General features: G+C 62.1%; 1 protein-coding gene across 2 annotated transcripts in view; it reads right to left on the reverse strand.

Annotated features, from left to right (window-relative positions):
* Positions 1-288: 288 nt before the first annotated feature.
* Positions 289-12,626, reverse strand: part of PRR5 (proline rich 5) — a 61,904-nt gene continuing 49,566 nt past the window's right edge. For both annotated transcript variants that reach the window (XM_017529501.2, XM_017529500.2), the window contains 5 exons: positions 11,849-11,906; positions 5,877-5,968; positions 4,855-4,995; positions 2,492-2,627; positions 289-1,193 (listed from right to left, as the gene is read on the reverse strand). In XM_017529501.2, coding sequence (XP_017384990.1) covers positions 718-1,193; positions 2,492-2,627; positions 4,855-4,995; positions 5,877-5,968; positions 11,849-11,906 — 903 coding nt within the window. In that variant the 3' untranslated portion in view covers positions 289-717. The remainder of the gene's footprint in view (positions 1,194-2,491; positions 2,628-4,854; positions 4,996-5,876; positions 5,969-11,848; positions 11,907-12,626) is intronic.

Here is a 12,626-nt window from a genome sequence, read left to right on the forward strand (position 1 = left end):
GGCTGCCTGGCTGCTTCTGTAGCACGAGGTCCCATCTCCATCCCTCCTTTCTCCCTCCTCCCTCCTCCCCCCGCCCCCGACAGGGGCAAAGTCAGGCCAGCCCCACTTCCTGACATCCCAGCCCTTCCTTCCATAATCTCTGGGGCCTCCCATCGTGTAGCAGAAGGGAGGCCTGGACAACAGGCACAGGTCTGCCCCCTCAGGAACCCGGGCTCCCCAGGGGGGAGCGAGGCCTGAGGGTGAACACCCTGAATGGGTGTCTTCAGGGCAGGCACCGCAGACATGAGTGGGTCACAGGTTTTATTCCTCCTCTTTCCATCCCCATGGCCACCCCAGGCAGGAGAAGACAGGCGTGCTGGAGTCTGGTCACTCTGGGGTCTGGGGTCCCTCGTGGGTAGAGCCCACTGCATTCACATTCTCTGTGGGCGAGTGTGGACACCAGAGGGCGGGGGCAAGGGGAGCACGGGAGTGAGGGGCCGAGCCCGTCCCGGACCCGGGTTCTCAGGTAACACTGATCATATGCCTGACATGGACCTGGGCCGAGCAAGGGAGGCTGACGGTATTTCCAACAAAGACAGGAATACAAAGTCACCAAGGCCAGGCCGACGGTGCTGGAGGGGCGGGACAGAGTAAAAAAGTCTCACGCACACACACGCCACATGGACACCCCCACACACGGGGCCGTGTCAGTAAAAACTCAAGGCCAGCCGTGAGGCCTCACACGACGCTCTGCCGGCCCCCGGGCCCCCCCAAGCTGGACGTGGCCGACACCCGGCCCCGGCCAAAGTCAATAAAAATCCCTTCTGAATCCGAGTCCACAGACTCCAGGATCTGGTCCACCAGGTTCTCGGGGCTGGAGCCGGGCAGCGGGCTGCGGGTGGGATCCGGGTCCTGCTTGGGGGGCTGGGTCGTGGGGTGCAGTCTGCTGTGGCATGGCCCTGAGTGGGGCACCGGGGAGGACCTGTAGGCTCCAGTGGGGCCCTGGCCGGGCAGGTCGGAGAAGCCCTGGGGCTCGGGGCAGGACGTCATTTCGGACATGGAGTGCCTGCGGATGCTGGTGCCGCCGGCCGCCGCGCCCTCCGCCTCGTGCTCCTGCACGGGGTTCAGCAGCGGCGTGTTGTAGCTCTTGGAACGCACCACCGGGTTCTTGGCCAGCACGTCCCCCGAGCGGGAGCGGCGCAGCAGGCGCTTTTCTGGGGAGAGACGTGGGCTCTGTGACACACCCGAGGCCACCTGAATGTCCCCGCTCAGCTGAGCACCTGCTGCCTGCTGCGTACTTTGTCCTCGGGCAGGGGCAGCTTCCGGGAAAGTCCGACCCACACGGCTACCGGGGGTGGGGGCCCAGCCCAGCAGGCCTCCCGCCACCAAGCACCCTGACAGTAACTCAGGTTCCAGTCTGTCTTCTCCATCCAGCCCCAGCCCTGAACACGCAGGATCTCAAGTCAAATACCTGGGTTTGAAACTGCACCCTGCCAGCGACCTGTGTTTGACCCCGGGTAAGTTATGTAACCCTGTGCCTCAGTTTCCCCACTGGTGGAAGTGGACGGACCTTGGCACCTGCTGGACGCCTGCACTTCCCCAGGCCGGAGCGGCCCCTGCCCCGCTAGAGCTGGTGTCCAAGGGGGTTGGGGAGTCAAAAAGCCCACCACAGGAGAGCCATGGGGCCAGGTCATGGGGCTGTGATGGGGGCAGATGGGGACAGGTCCTCAACATAAGGTCAAGACGGGGATTCCATCCTGGGGATGCAGGCAACCTGTGGCCGGGCAGTAGAAAACAGGCCTCACTGGCTGTGGTATGGAGAGGAATAGACTTCAAGGGACACAGGCAGATGTGGGGACCTGGAGAGGAGGCCCCTTGGGGTCATCTGGGCAGGAGGCAGTGGCGCTGGTGGCCCAGGCCGGGTGGGGGGGCAGGGTTCAGGCTCCCATTCAGGATTCTGCAGTTCCAAGAGTGGCCACTAGGTGGCAGGTGGCACACACAAGCGGTTCAGGGGCCTTTCCCCAACGAGGGCACTGACCCTGGTGACTCCAAGTTCTTCAGCAGCCAGGGCACTGTCTGAGCTGAGACATACTGGTGGGTGGGTTTTACACCAGCAGGTGGGTAGGGGGAGTCTCTCTAGATGAGGGGGCCTAGTCCCAAGCAGGCCTTGCACCAGGCCAAGCCCCCCCCAGCCTGGGTTCCCTAACCGAGCCAGGAGTCCTCAGGCATTTGCATGTGATGAGCACTCTGCCTGGCCGACTTCTGACTTTCAAGTCTGCACACGGATGGGCCTCCTAGGAGATGTAGAGGCCTGGTGGGGCTCTCTGGGGTGTGGTCACATCACCGCCCCCCATCACGGGTCCCCACACCCAGGCCCGCACATGGTGGGCTGGGGGCTGCCGCGGCTGAGAACTAGTCTGGAGTGAGACCCTGGTTCCGTCGCAGCCCAGCTCAAAATGGACCAGGTCCGTGGTCACCCCCACCCCAGCCCAAGGCCCAGGCAGACCCCTACCCAGGATGCAGGAGTGGGTGAAGGGCCCTTCGCTGGAGTGGAGGCCGTAGGTGCCCAGGTATGGCGATACCACCTTCTGGACCAGCGTCTCCAGGCGCAGGTAGTCTTCGGTCACTCCCCTGGACTCGTGCACCCCCTGCAGGAGAGTGGGGTGGGGGGTGGGAGTGATGCACCTGAGCCTGGTGGCCCAGGCTCTCAGCCATATGTCCCATCTACCAGACAGTCTGTCCTCTGCCTCCCGCCTCCCCTTGACCCCAGCACCCTGCCTAGGGCCGGAGAAAGCCAACTTATAACAAGAGCTTGCACTCACTCATTAAGAGAATGAATGAGTGAATGAATGAGCGAATAAATGAATGAAGACGACAGACCTCAAGAGGCTGTCAGGTGGTTCAGGGACAGGATACCCCAGGCAGAATTCTTTTTGAGACGGAGCCTCCGTGTGTCGACAGGCTGGAGTGCAGTGGCGCAATCTCGGCTCATTGCAGCTCCACCTCCCGGGTTCAAGCGATTCTCCTGCCTCAGCTTCCAGAGTACTGGGAATACAGGTGCGTGCCACCATACCCAGCTAATTTTTTGTACTTTTTATAGAGACAGGGTTTCACCATGTTGGCCAGGATGGTCTTGATTTCTTGACCTCATGGTCCGCCCGCCTCAGCCTCCCAAAGTGCTGGGATTACAGGCGTGAGCCACCGTACCCAGCCACACCCAGGTAGAATTCTAAGTGACAATCTGGCCAGCCAGAGGTTACTGGGATGGGCGCAGGAGCCACGCCAGGCAGGGAGGGAGGTCAGCAGAGTCGCCTGAACTTCTGGGTTGCGCGGCTGGTACAGCCTCCTATGTCCTGGCCTGTTTCAACAAGCAGTGGGTGGGACTCCACAGGGGCCCTCAGTAAGGTCACCCACAATAACACAGGGGACCGCACGTGTCCGTGGAATTGTCTGTCCATGGGAGCAGTGAGTTGGTGGTGAATGACCCTGTCCTCACCTGTCCTGCCAGGGAGGAGGTCTTCCTCTGTTACACAGACTGGGAAACTGAAGCTGAGACAGCCGAGTCTCTCAAGGGTCCCAGCCAGGCCCGGCCGGCGGGGGGCTGTTCCGCCTCCCAGGGCAGCCCCGCCCTGCACAGATCCACACTGGCCGCCCCTTCCTTGCTGTGGTTGCTGTGAGTGTCCCGAGTGTCCTCACAAACCCTAATTTTAAAAGATCTTCAAGAAGGCCAGGTGCGGTGGCTCACACCTGTAATCCCAGCACTTTGGGAGCCTGAGGCAGGCGGATCACCTGAGGTCGGGAGTTGGAGACCAGCCTGACCAACATGGAGAAATCCCATCTCTGCTAAAAAAAATACAAAATTAGCCAGGCACGGTGGTGCATGCCTGTAGTCCCAGCTACTCGGGAGGCTGAGGCAGGAGAATTGCTTGAACCCGGGAGGCCGATGTTGCAGTGAGCCGAGATCACGCCATTGCACTCCAGCCTGGGCAACAAGACAGGAAAAAAGAAACATCTTCACGGGGATCCAGAACAATAACTAGGGCTTTGCACGTTGAGAGCCAGGCTCCTGCCCTTGTTAGCTCCCAGCAAGCAAGGACTCAGTTCCCCCAGCTGTAAAATGGGGTGGCCGGTGGTGCCTGCAGGGTCCTTCGACAGTGAGACGAGCCGGCCAGCCGTGAAGCGTGGTCCTGGGGAAGGGCTGTGTGCGGAAACCCCCGGCTTGTGGTAGACGCTGCTGGGGACCCCCACTCCCCGATCTGGGGCAGGCACCCTCTTCCCACCTGCTGTAAGGGGGGCTAACAGCTCTCAGAGTGTCTTCCCCAGAGCTGGGCCCGCTGACGAAAGCCCTCTGGACAGAAATGACAGGGCCACTGTATGTGCATATGTGTATAGTGTGTACGCGCAGGTGTGTAATGTGTGCATGTGTGCACGCGTGTAGCATGTGCATGTGCGCACGTGTGTAGTGTGCATAGGGTGCATGTGCGCACATGTAGCGTATGCATGTGTATAGTGTGCATGTGTATGTGCACGTGTGTAGTGTGCATGTGCATGCATGTGTGTAGTGTGGGCACGTGTGTGCGTGTGTGCATGTGCGTGTACATGTGTGTGTTGGGGTGGGCACAGCCCCAGGATGGCTGACACAGGGTGTAAAGGCTCAGCCTTGTGACCAGGAGGAACAGGTCTGCGGCTTCTGCTCTCCTGAGCCCACAGCTCCGACTGGCTGCTCCCGTCCCTGGCCCTCACAGGCTTCTCCTCCGACTGGACCCTCCCTTAAGTCTGTGCCCCTAACTCCTCTCCACTGCTCTGGCAGTGGGGAGCAGAGCCTGGTCCCCACCCCACAGTCCCCATGCCCAACCCCGTGCCCACTGCACTCACCTGCAGCACCAGCAGCATCTGCACGATGGCAGGGGGCACGCGGGCGTGGGCCCGGGCCAGTGCGTCCTCTAGCTTCACGCTGAGGGTGATGGCATTCCGGAAGTGCAGCAGGGCCAGCTGGCGCACTGACGGCTCCTTGCCCTGTGGACAGAAGGCACCCCACCCCACCCACTGTGGTGACCTGTGTCCTCATCTCCCCTCTCCCAGCCCTGGGACCCCCCCAGGGGGAAGAGACCTGCTGGCCCTCAGGCCCCCTGACCCCGTTCTCCCCAGACGACCCTGTCCCAAGGACAGTGGGTCCCTTCAGTTTCCTCTGGCAGGGAAGGGGTTACCGTCACATAGCCCCTGCTCTGTGCCTGCCTGCTAGACGATTCACAGGCAGGGAGGTGTCCTTATCTGTAGCTTGTAGGGGTGGAAACAGGCTCTGAGCAACCGGGTGGCCCATGGAGAGCAACGCAGGGGACAGCAGCGCAGGGCAGGGGAGAGCAGCGCAGGGCAGGGGAGAGCAGCGCAGGGGAGGGGAGAGCAGCGCAGGGCAGGGGAGAGCAGCGCAGGGCAGGGGAGAGCAGCGCAGGGCAAGGGAGAGCAGGGGAGGGCAGCGCAGGGGAGGGGAGAGCAGGGCAGCGCAGAGGAGGGCAGCGCAGGGGAGAGCAGGGCAGTGCAGGGGAGGGCAGCGCAGGGGAGAGCAGGGCAGTGCAGCGCAGAGGAGGGCAGCGCAGGGGAGAGCAGGGCAGCGCAGGGGAGAGCAGGGCAGCGCAGGGGAGAGCAGGGCAGCGCAGGGGAGGGCAGTGCAGCGCAGTGCAGGGCAGGGCAGGGCAGAGGAGGGCAGTGCAGGGCAGGGGAGGGCAGCGCAGGGCAGGGCAGCGCAGGGGAGGGCAGCACAGGGCAGGGCAGCGCAGGGCAGGGCAGGGCAGGGCAGTGCAGGTGGGTATGTCCCTGAGTCTGGCAGCTGTTCTCTTACAGTGAGACCAGGGTGGGCACAGCAGGGGCACTGGGCTCCCTCCCCAGGCTGGGGCGCCCACCTGCACTGGGTAGAAGATGGCCTGCAGCATGGGCAGCACGTCACTGAAGAAGAAGTCCCAGGTCTCCGCCAGCGAGTCCAGCAGCTTCTGTCCTGTGGGCATGGGGGCCGTCACCGCCTGGCCTGAACTGGCTCCGGCAGATGCCTCAGCTCACCCAGGATGGGGTGTCAGAGGATGCAGGAGCAGAGGGCCTGGGCTTAGGCCCCTGGAAGCACCTGCCCAAGGTCGCCATCCAGCTCCACAGCTCAGCAGTTCTGTGGTCCTGGGCCCACTGCTTAACCTGTCTTCCCGTTTATAAAATGGGGAGGTAATGGGGTCAACCTCCCAGAGCTCAGGGCATGAAAGGAGACTAAGGCACAGCGGGCCTGGCTCAGCAGCTGCTCCTGGCAGTTCCCAGGCCTTTATCACACACCAGACCTGCACAAGTGAGAGCCACACAGGTACAGCTGGCCCAGGTGAGACCCACACAGGTACCCCCAGCACAGGTGAGACCCACACAGGGGAGACCCACATAGGTATGCCTGGCCCAGGTGAGACCCAAATAGGGGAGATCCACACAGTTAAGACTGTCACAGGTAAGATCTTCACAGGTGAGACCCACACAGGTACGCCTGGCACAGGTGAGACCCACACAGGGGAGACCCACACAGGTACCCCCGGCACAGGTGAGACCCACACAGGTACGCCCGGCACAGGTGAGACCCACACAGGTACCCCCGGCACAGGTGAGACCCACACAGGTACCCCCGGCACAGGTGAGAACCACACGGGTGCGCCCGGCACAGGTGAGAACCACACGGGTGCCCCCGGCACAGGTGAGAACCACACGGGTGCCCCCGGCACAGGTGAGACCCACACGGGTGCCCCCGGCACAGGTGAGAACCACACGGGTGCCCCCGGCACAGGTGAGACCCACACGGGTGCCCCCGGCACAGGTGAGAACCACACGGGTGCGCCCGGCACAGGTGAGAACCACACGGGTGCCCCCGGCACAGGTGAGACCCACACAGGTACGCCCAGCACAGGTGAGAACCACACAGGTACCCCCGGCACAGGTGAGACCCACGCCCGGCACAGGTGAGAACCACACAGGTGCCCCCGGCACAGGTGAGACCCACACAGGTACCCCCGGCACAGGTGAGAACCACACAGGTACCCCCGGCACAGGTGAGAACCACACAGGTGCGCCTGGCAGGACACATCCTAGTCTCACAATCCTCCTAACAACCTGGCTAAGCACCGAGTTCACCTACCTACCGGCCCCTCCCTCCTTCCCCCACCGTGCCTGCCCCTCCAACAAACATTCACAGAGCACTTACTCTGTGCCAGCCCTGATGCTGGGCACTGGGGACCCAAATGGCTGCCCATCTGTCACATGGCAGGGAAGTGGGACATTGAACAGGATCATAAGGGCAGTGGCTAGGAGTGACCAACCCCCACCGAGCAGACAGAGGCTGAGCCTCCGAGAAAAGGGTGCACCAGGGTCTGTGGCTGGGGGACCAGCCCCGCCCAGGCTGTCTGTGGGGAGGTCTGGGGAGCCACGGAAACCACTTCCAACAGCAGCACCACGTCCAAGGGAGAAGAGGGTGCAGAGGGTCAGGCCGGGAGGGCTTCCTGCAGGAGGGTCCTGCGTGACCCAAGCTGGCTACAGGAGCTGGGCTTGCGAGACTGAATGGTGTGGGGACACATTGTGACAGGTTAACCTCTGAAGAAGGTATGTAGGTAGCAGACACCGGCATGAGCTCTGCTGGCCCTGGGAGGAACAGTGCCATCCACTGGGCCAGTGATCCTTGTGGGAGAGGGACAGCTGCCCGACCTGGCTCTGGGCTCCGGTGGGAGGGGCAGCGTGCAAAACCCTTGGCCTTTCTGCCTGGACTGAGTGGAGCTGGGATGACAGCTGCTGGGTCCAGGGATGCAGTCCCAGGACATGTCCCCAAGGCCTCTGCTGTCCCCCGGAAGCCAGACGAGCAACTGGTGAGAGTTTGGTGTGGGTGCCTCTGAGTCTCCGGCCATCTCTGAGGCTGCACCGCGAGCCAGAACTGCTTCGAGGTTTCCATGGGAACGTGGCAGCTGAACAGGAACCTTTGCCTCTTCTCCTCACTCTTTGGGCCCTGTCCCCACTCCTGAAAGCCCCCAGGTTCATGTAGGTTCTAGGGCAGTAGGAGCAGGACCCAGACAGGGGCAGCCCCAGGGGCTAAGGGGGCTGGGGGTGAGCCAGACTGGGCCCCATCTTTGGCTCCCAGCCAGGTGGCCGGCCCTCTGCCCTGGGCAGCACACACCTGGCTCCGAGGGCGATGGGGGCCAGCAGGAATGCCCGGGATGGGCGGATGCTCACCGCCCCACTGAACGGTGCTCCCACACAGTCCCTTCAGTTCCCCTCCGCCGCCGCGGCAGGAAGAAAGCCAGCTCAGTCCCCAGGCTGGCCTGGGGGTGGCTCTGGGCACTGGCCAGGCCCGCATTCTGCTGAGCCCAGGCCGTTCTCCAGCCCACGGGGCGGAAATGCTGCGGAAGGCAGATGTTGTAAAACAGAATCTCGGCCCCAGCCGGATCCACACGGCGACGAGGGGCCAGGAAGGGCAGCCTCGTGGCTGGCGGGGCTCTCTGCCGGGGACCGTCCTGTGGGGGCCCCTCTGTGGGGCAGTGGGGTTGGCCAGGCTTAGTCGGAGGCATGGGGCAACCTCAGGAAGTTCCTCCAGGTGACTGAGTGGCATTCGCTATGAGGGGCGTGAGACATGTCCCCACGTGGGCAGGCTGAAAGCTGAGATGAAACAGCGCTGGGTGTCTGCGGCTGGCAGGACAGGACAGGGGTGCGTGCGCGCTGTGTCTTGGCTCCAGCCCGGCAGTAGCAGGGGCTGATGATGCAGACGAGCGGCCCGCAGTAACCTCGGCTCCGCACTGGCTCCCACCCTGGGGTTCTCACTGTGGACGCAGGCCAGTGTCCGTCTTTCCTTTTTCCTTTTTTTTTTGAGATGGAGTCTTACTCTGTCGCCCGGGCTGGAGTGCACTGGTGCGATCTTGACTCACTGCAGCCTCCGCCTCCTGGGTTCAAGTGATTTTCCTGCCTCAGCCAAGACAGGAACACTAGATTACAGGTGCCTGCCACCATGCATGGCTAATTTTTGTACTTTTTGTAGAGATGGGGTTTCACCATACTGGCCAGGGTGGTCTCGAACTCTTGACCTTGTGATCCACCCGCCTCAGCCTCCCAAAGTGCTGGAATTACAGGCATGAGCCACCACACCTTTCTTTCTTTATCCAAGTGCTGAGGAACCTGTGCAGGCCTTGGAAATGAACAAGCCAGTTTCAGCCCGTCGGGAGACCCAAGAACAGTGAGGACCACAGGGCTGTGACAAAAGCCATGAGCTGGGTGGCGCAGGTCAGGGGTGTCTGGCGCGGGGACGGCTGAGGCACAGGCACGGAGGCAAGTATGCAAGGCTGCCGGCAGCACGGCTCGGCCACGTGACCCACACTGGGTTTGGATTCCCTGGCGGATGTGCGACAGCAGACCCCGGGGCCCAGCAGAGGACCAGGAGCTCCTCCCCAGAGTTGCCGAGTTTCCCTTAAGCCGCACACGGAGGCCGTCAAATCACAACCCCAGCCAAGGTCCAGCCTTCCTCCCCTTCCTAGGGAGGGAGCCCTCTACCTCCAGGCTGCTCTTCCAGGACCTCCATTTCTAGGACCTGCTCTGTCCAGGGGCTGAAGTCCAAGGCCTCGCTGGAGGCTGAGAAGGGGCAGGGGGCAAGGTCCTGGGGTTGCCCTATGGGGAGCCATCACCCCCCTCTGGCAGTCACATGCTCTGCAGGGACAGCTACAAGGAGCAGGCTCAAGGGGAAGAGCTCCCACTGGAACCCACACAGGGGCGGGGAGCAGGAAGGGGGCGGCTCCTGAGGCTGCCCATTAGAGAGCGGAGTTGGCTATGTCCCCACTGCATGGGGGCTGAAAGGGACCAGACATCCCCCTCAACAGACCACATTCTGAGGCCATACTTTCAAGGGCCACTGCCTCCATGCAGCCCTCTCTGACTGCCAAGGTGGAATGAACCCTTCCTTCCCCAGGACATTCCTTCACAATGACATTCGTCACACAGGACTGTCACCCTCCGGTGCGTGTCTGTATCCCTAATTGGTCTGCGAGTCCCTATAAGGCAGGGCCTGGTCTCCTCCACCTCTGGGTCCCCAGAGGTCACCTGGGCCTGACATGGAGAGAGCACTGACATAGACGGAGCCTGTTCAGCCCCACATTGCTATGACAGGGATACCGAAGCCGGTGAGGAAACCCTGTGTCTGCAGTTACATGGAACTGCAGGTCAGGGCCTTGGACTCCCAGCCTAGAGCTCAGTGCCTGTCCCTAAGGCCTGGGGAGGCCAGTCAGGGCTGGCAAGGTGGAAGGGGATGCTGGGCTCCTAGGTAGGGCCTCCCAGGGCTGCCCTCCGCCCCTTCTGCTGGGAGGGCTGGCAGACCCGGCTGCTCTGGGCAGAGCTCCACTCAAGCCACACAAAGCTCCCTTCTCCAAGAGCCCCGGCTCCCCTGGGCCAGAGCTGGTGGGAAGCCCAGGCACCGCCGGAATGTGCCGCGTCAGGAGAGGGGCGTGGGCGGGCATCTTCCTCAGGTGCCAAAAGCTCACAGCTCTGTCCTGCCAGTCTGGATGCTGCCTCCTCCAGGAAGCCGTCCCAGACCTCCTGTGTCTCCCCAGCCGTCTGATGGTTCTCAGAGCCTTTCTAGTGTTCCTGTCTTGGCTGGCCCCACTCAACAGGTGCAGTGGAGGTGAGGGAAGACCACGACATGCAGCTCCAGGCTCAGCCAGAACATGCGACGCCGCCGGGCCTGTGTCCTCCTCTGTGGACTGGGCTAACAGCCCTTCTTCCCAGGGTCAGAGGGGGGCCTTGAGGAGGAGCCTGGGGCAGCAGAGTGAAGAGTGTGGGTTTGGGAGCCAGTGGCCTGCTTGGCACCCTGGCTCTGCCACGGAGCAGCCATGTGGCCCAGGCGGGACTCCGTGCCTCACTTCCCCCATATGTTCAGCGGTGCTAACAATGGTGGTTTCTAAGGCCGGGCGCAGTGGCTCACGCCTGTAATCCCAGCACTTTGGGAGGCCGACGTGGGTGGATCACGAGGTCAAGAGATCGAGGCCATCCTGGTCAACATGGTGAAACCCCGTCTCTACTAAAAATACAAAAAATTAGCTGGGCATGGTGGTGCATGCCTGTAATCCCAGCTACTCAGGAGGCTGAGGCAGGAGAATTGCCTGAACCCAGGAGGCGGAGGTTGCGGTGAGCCGAGATTGCGCCATTGCACTCCAGCCTGGGTAACATGAGTGAAACTCCGTCTCAAAAAAAAAAAAAAAAAAAAAAAAAAAAAAAAACCAAAAACAATGGTGGCTTCTGCACAGGGTTGTGGAAATCATGAGTTAGAAGATGTGAAACCCTAGGGACAGTCCAGCAGAGAGGACGCACATGCCCGGTGTCCAGCGCACAGGTGCTCAACATACGGGCAGAGCGCAGGCCCAATCCCAGCACGGGGCCGGACGCTCAGCACAGCCCGAGCAAAGCAGCCTCCGCGGAGCTGAGCGGCCCCCATCGCCGGAACCTGCTCCCAGGACAGCTCACTCCTCCAAGGACCACACCTGTGCTACTGCCCGAGGCTCTCAGCCACAGGAAGCCCAAGCAGCACAGCGAGGCTGGCGGGGACCTCAGGGCCTTGAGAAGGCCGAAGGGAAGCGGGGACCTTCTCCCTGACATCTCACAGCCTTCCTGGGCTCGAGCAAGTTTGAGGGGCTGAGGGCAGACTCTCTCCCAGGGCCCCCTCTGGGTAGGGGTCCCGGCCCTGCTGCCCTGAGGCTATTTGTGGCCCTTCCAAGCCCTCTAGACCAGAGAGCCACACCTCGCACCCAGAGCCCCGACATCATGAGGCCCAGCAGTCCAGCAGCCAGCCGACACCCAGCAGGGCCCGAGCAGCCGCCATGGGGCCCGAACTCACCCTCGTAGAAGCGGATCTTGTCCCGAAGGATCACCATGCCTTTTGTCAGCAGCTGGTTCTGAAGGTAAACACAGAGGGGCTGTCACCGTCCCTGTGGGTGAGTGCCCTGGGGTGTCCTGGGCGGCAGGGCCCCCAGGACTCCATCCACCAGTGAGCAGCTGAGGCTTAAAGCGGGAGAAGACTCAGCGAGTTCCCACAGCTCACCTGCTGTAGGGCCTGAGTGTCAGCTCACCCAGGGTGCAACAGCTGACCCAACCCCGGGTTGTCACGAGACGGGAGGTGGCCACAGGGACATCCCACGAGGTGGGCAGATCCTAGAGCCCCTTGCACTGGGTTCAGCTGGGCAGGAGGATGCCTGGCATGTCCCACAGTGAAGAAAGGACTTTGCAGCAAGAGAGGACTCTGATTACCAAAGGCTGGGCCCACCAGCTGCCACCCCACCTCAGGGACCCTGCGCGCACTGCCTAGGGCGGCTTGGCTGAGAACCACATGTGTGGTCTTAGCAATCCAAGCGTCCAGCAGTGAAATAATGGACCACAAATGTGGCCCATCCACATCAAAAAAATGAAGCACTGACTTGTGCTCCAACGAGAAAGAACTTGGTGCTAAGTGAAAGGGTCTAGATAAAAGTCCACAGGCCTTGTGGTGTCACTGATATGAAATGTACAGAATTGGCCGGGTGCGGTGGCTCACAATCCCAGCACTTTGGGAGGCCGAGGTGGGCAGATCACCTGAGGCCGGAAGTTTGAGACCAGCCTGAAAAACATGAACAAACCCT

The sequence above is a fragment of the Cebus imitator genome, unplaced genomic scaffold, assembly GCF_001604975.1.
Source record: "Cebus imitator isolate Cc_AM_T3 unplaced genomic scaffold, Cebus_imitator-1.0 Scaffold59, whole genome shotgun sequence".
Lineage (NCBI taxonomy): Eukaryota > Metazoa > Chordata > Mammalia > Primates > Cebidae > Cebus > Cebus imitator.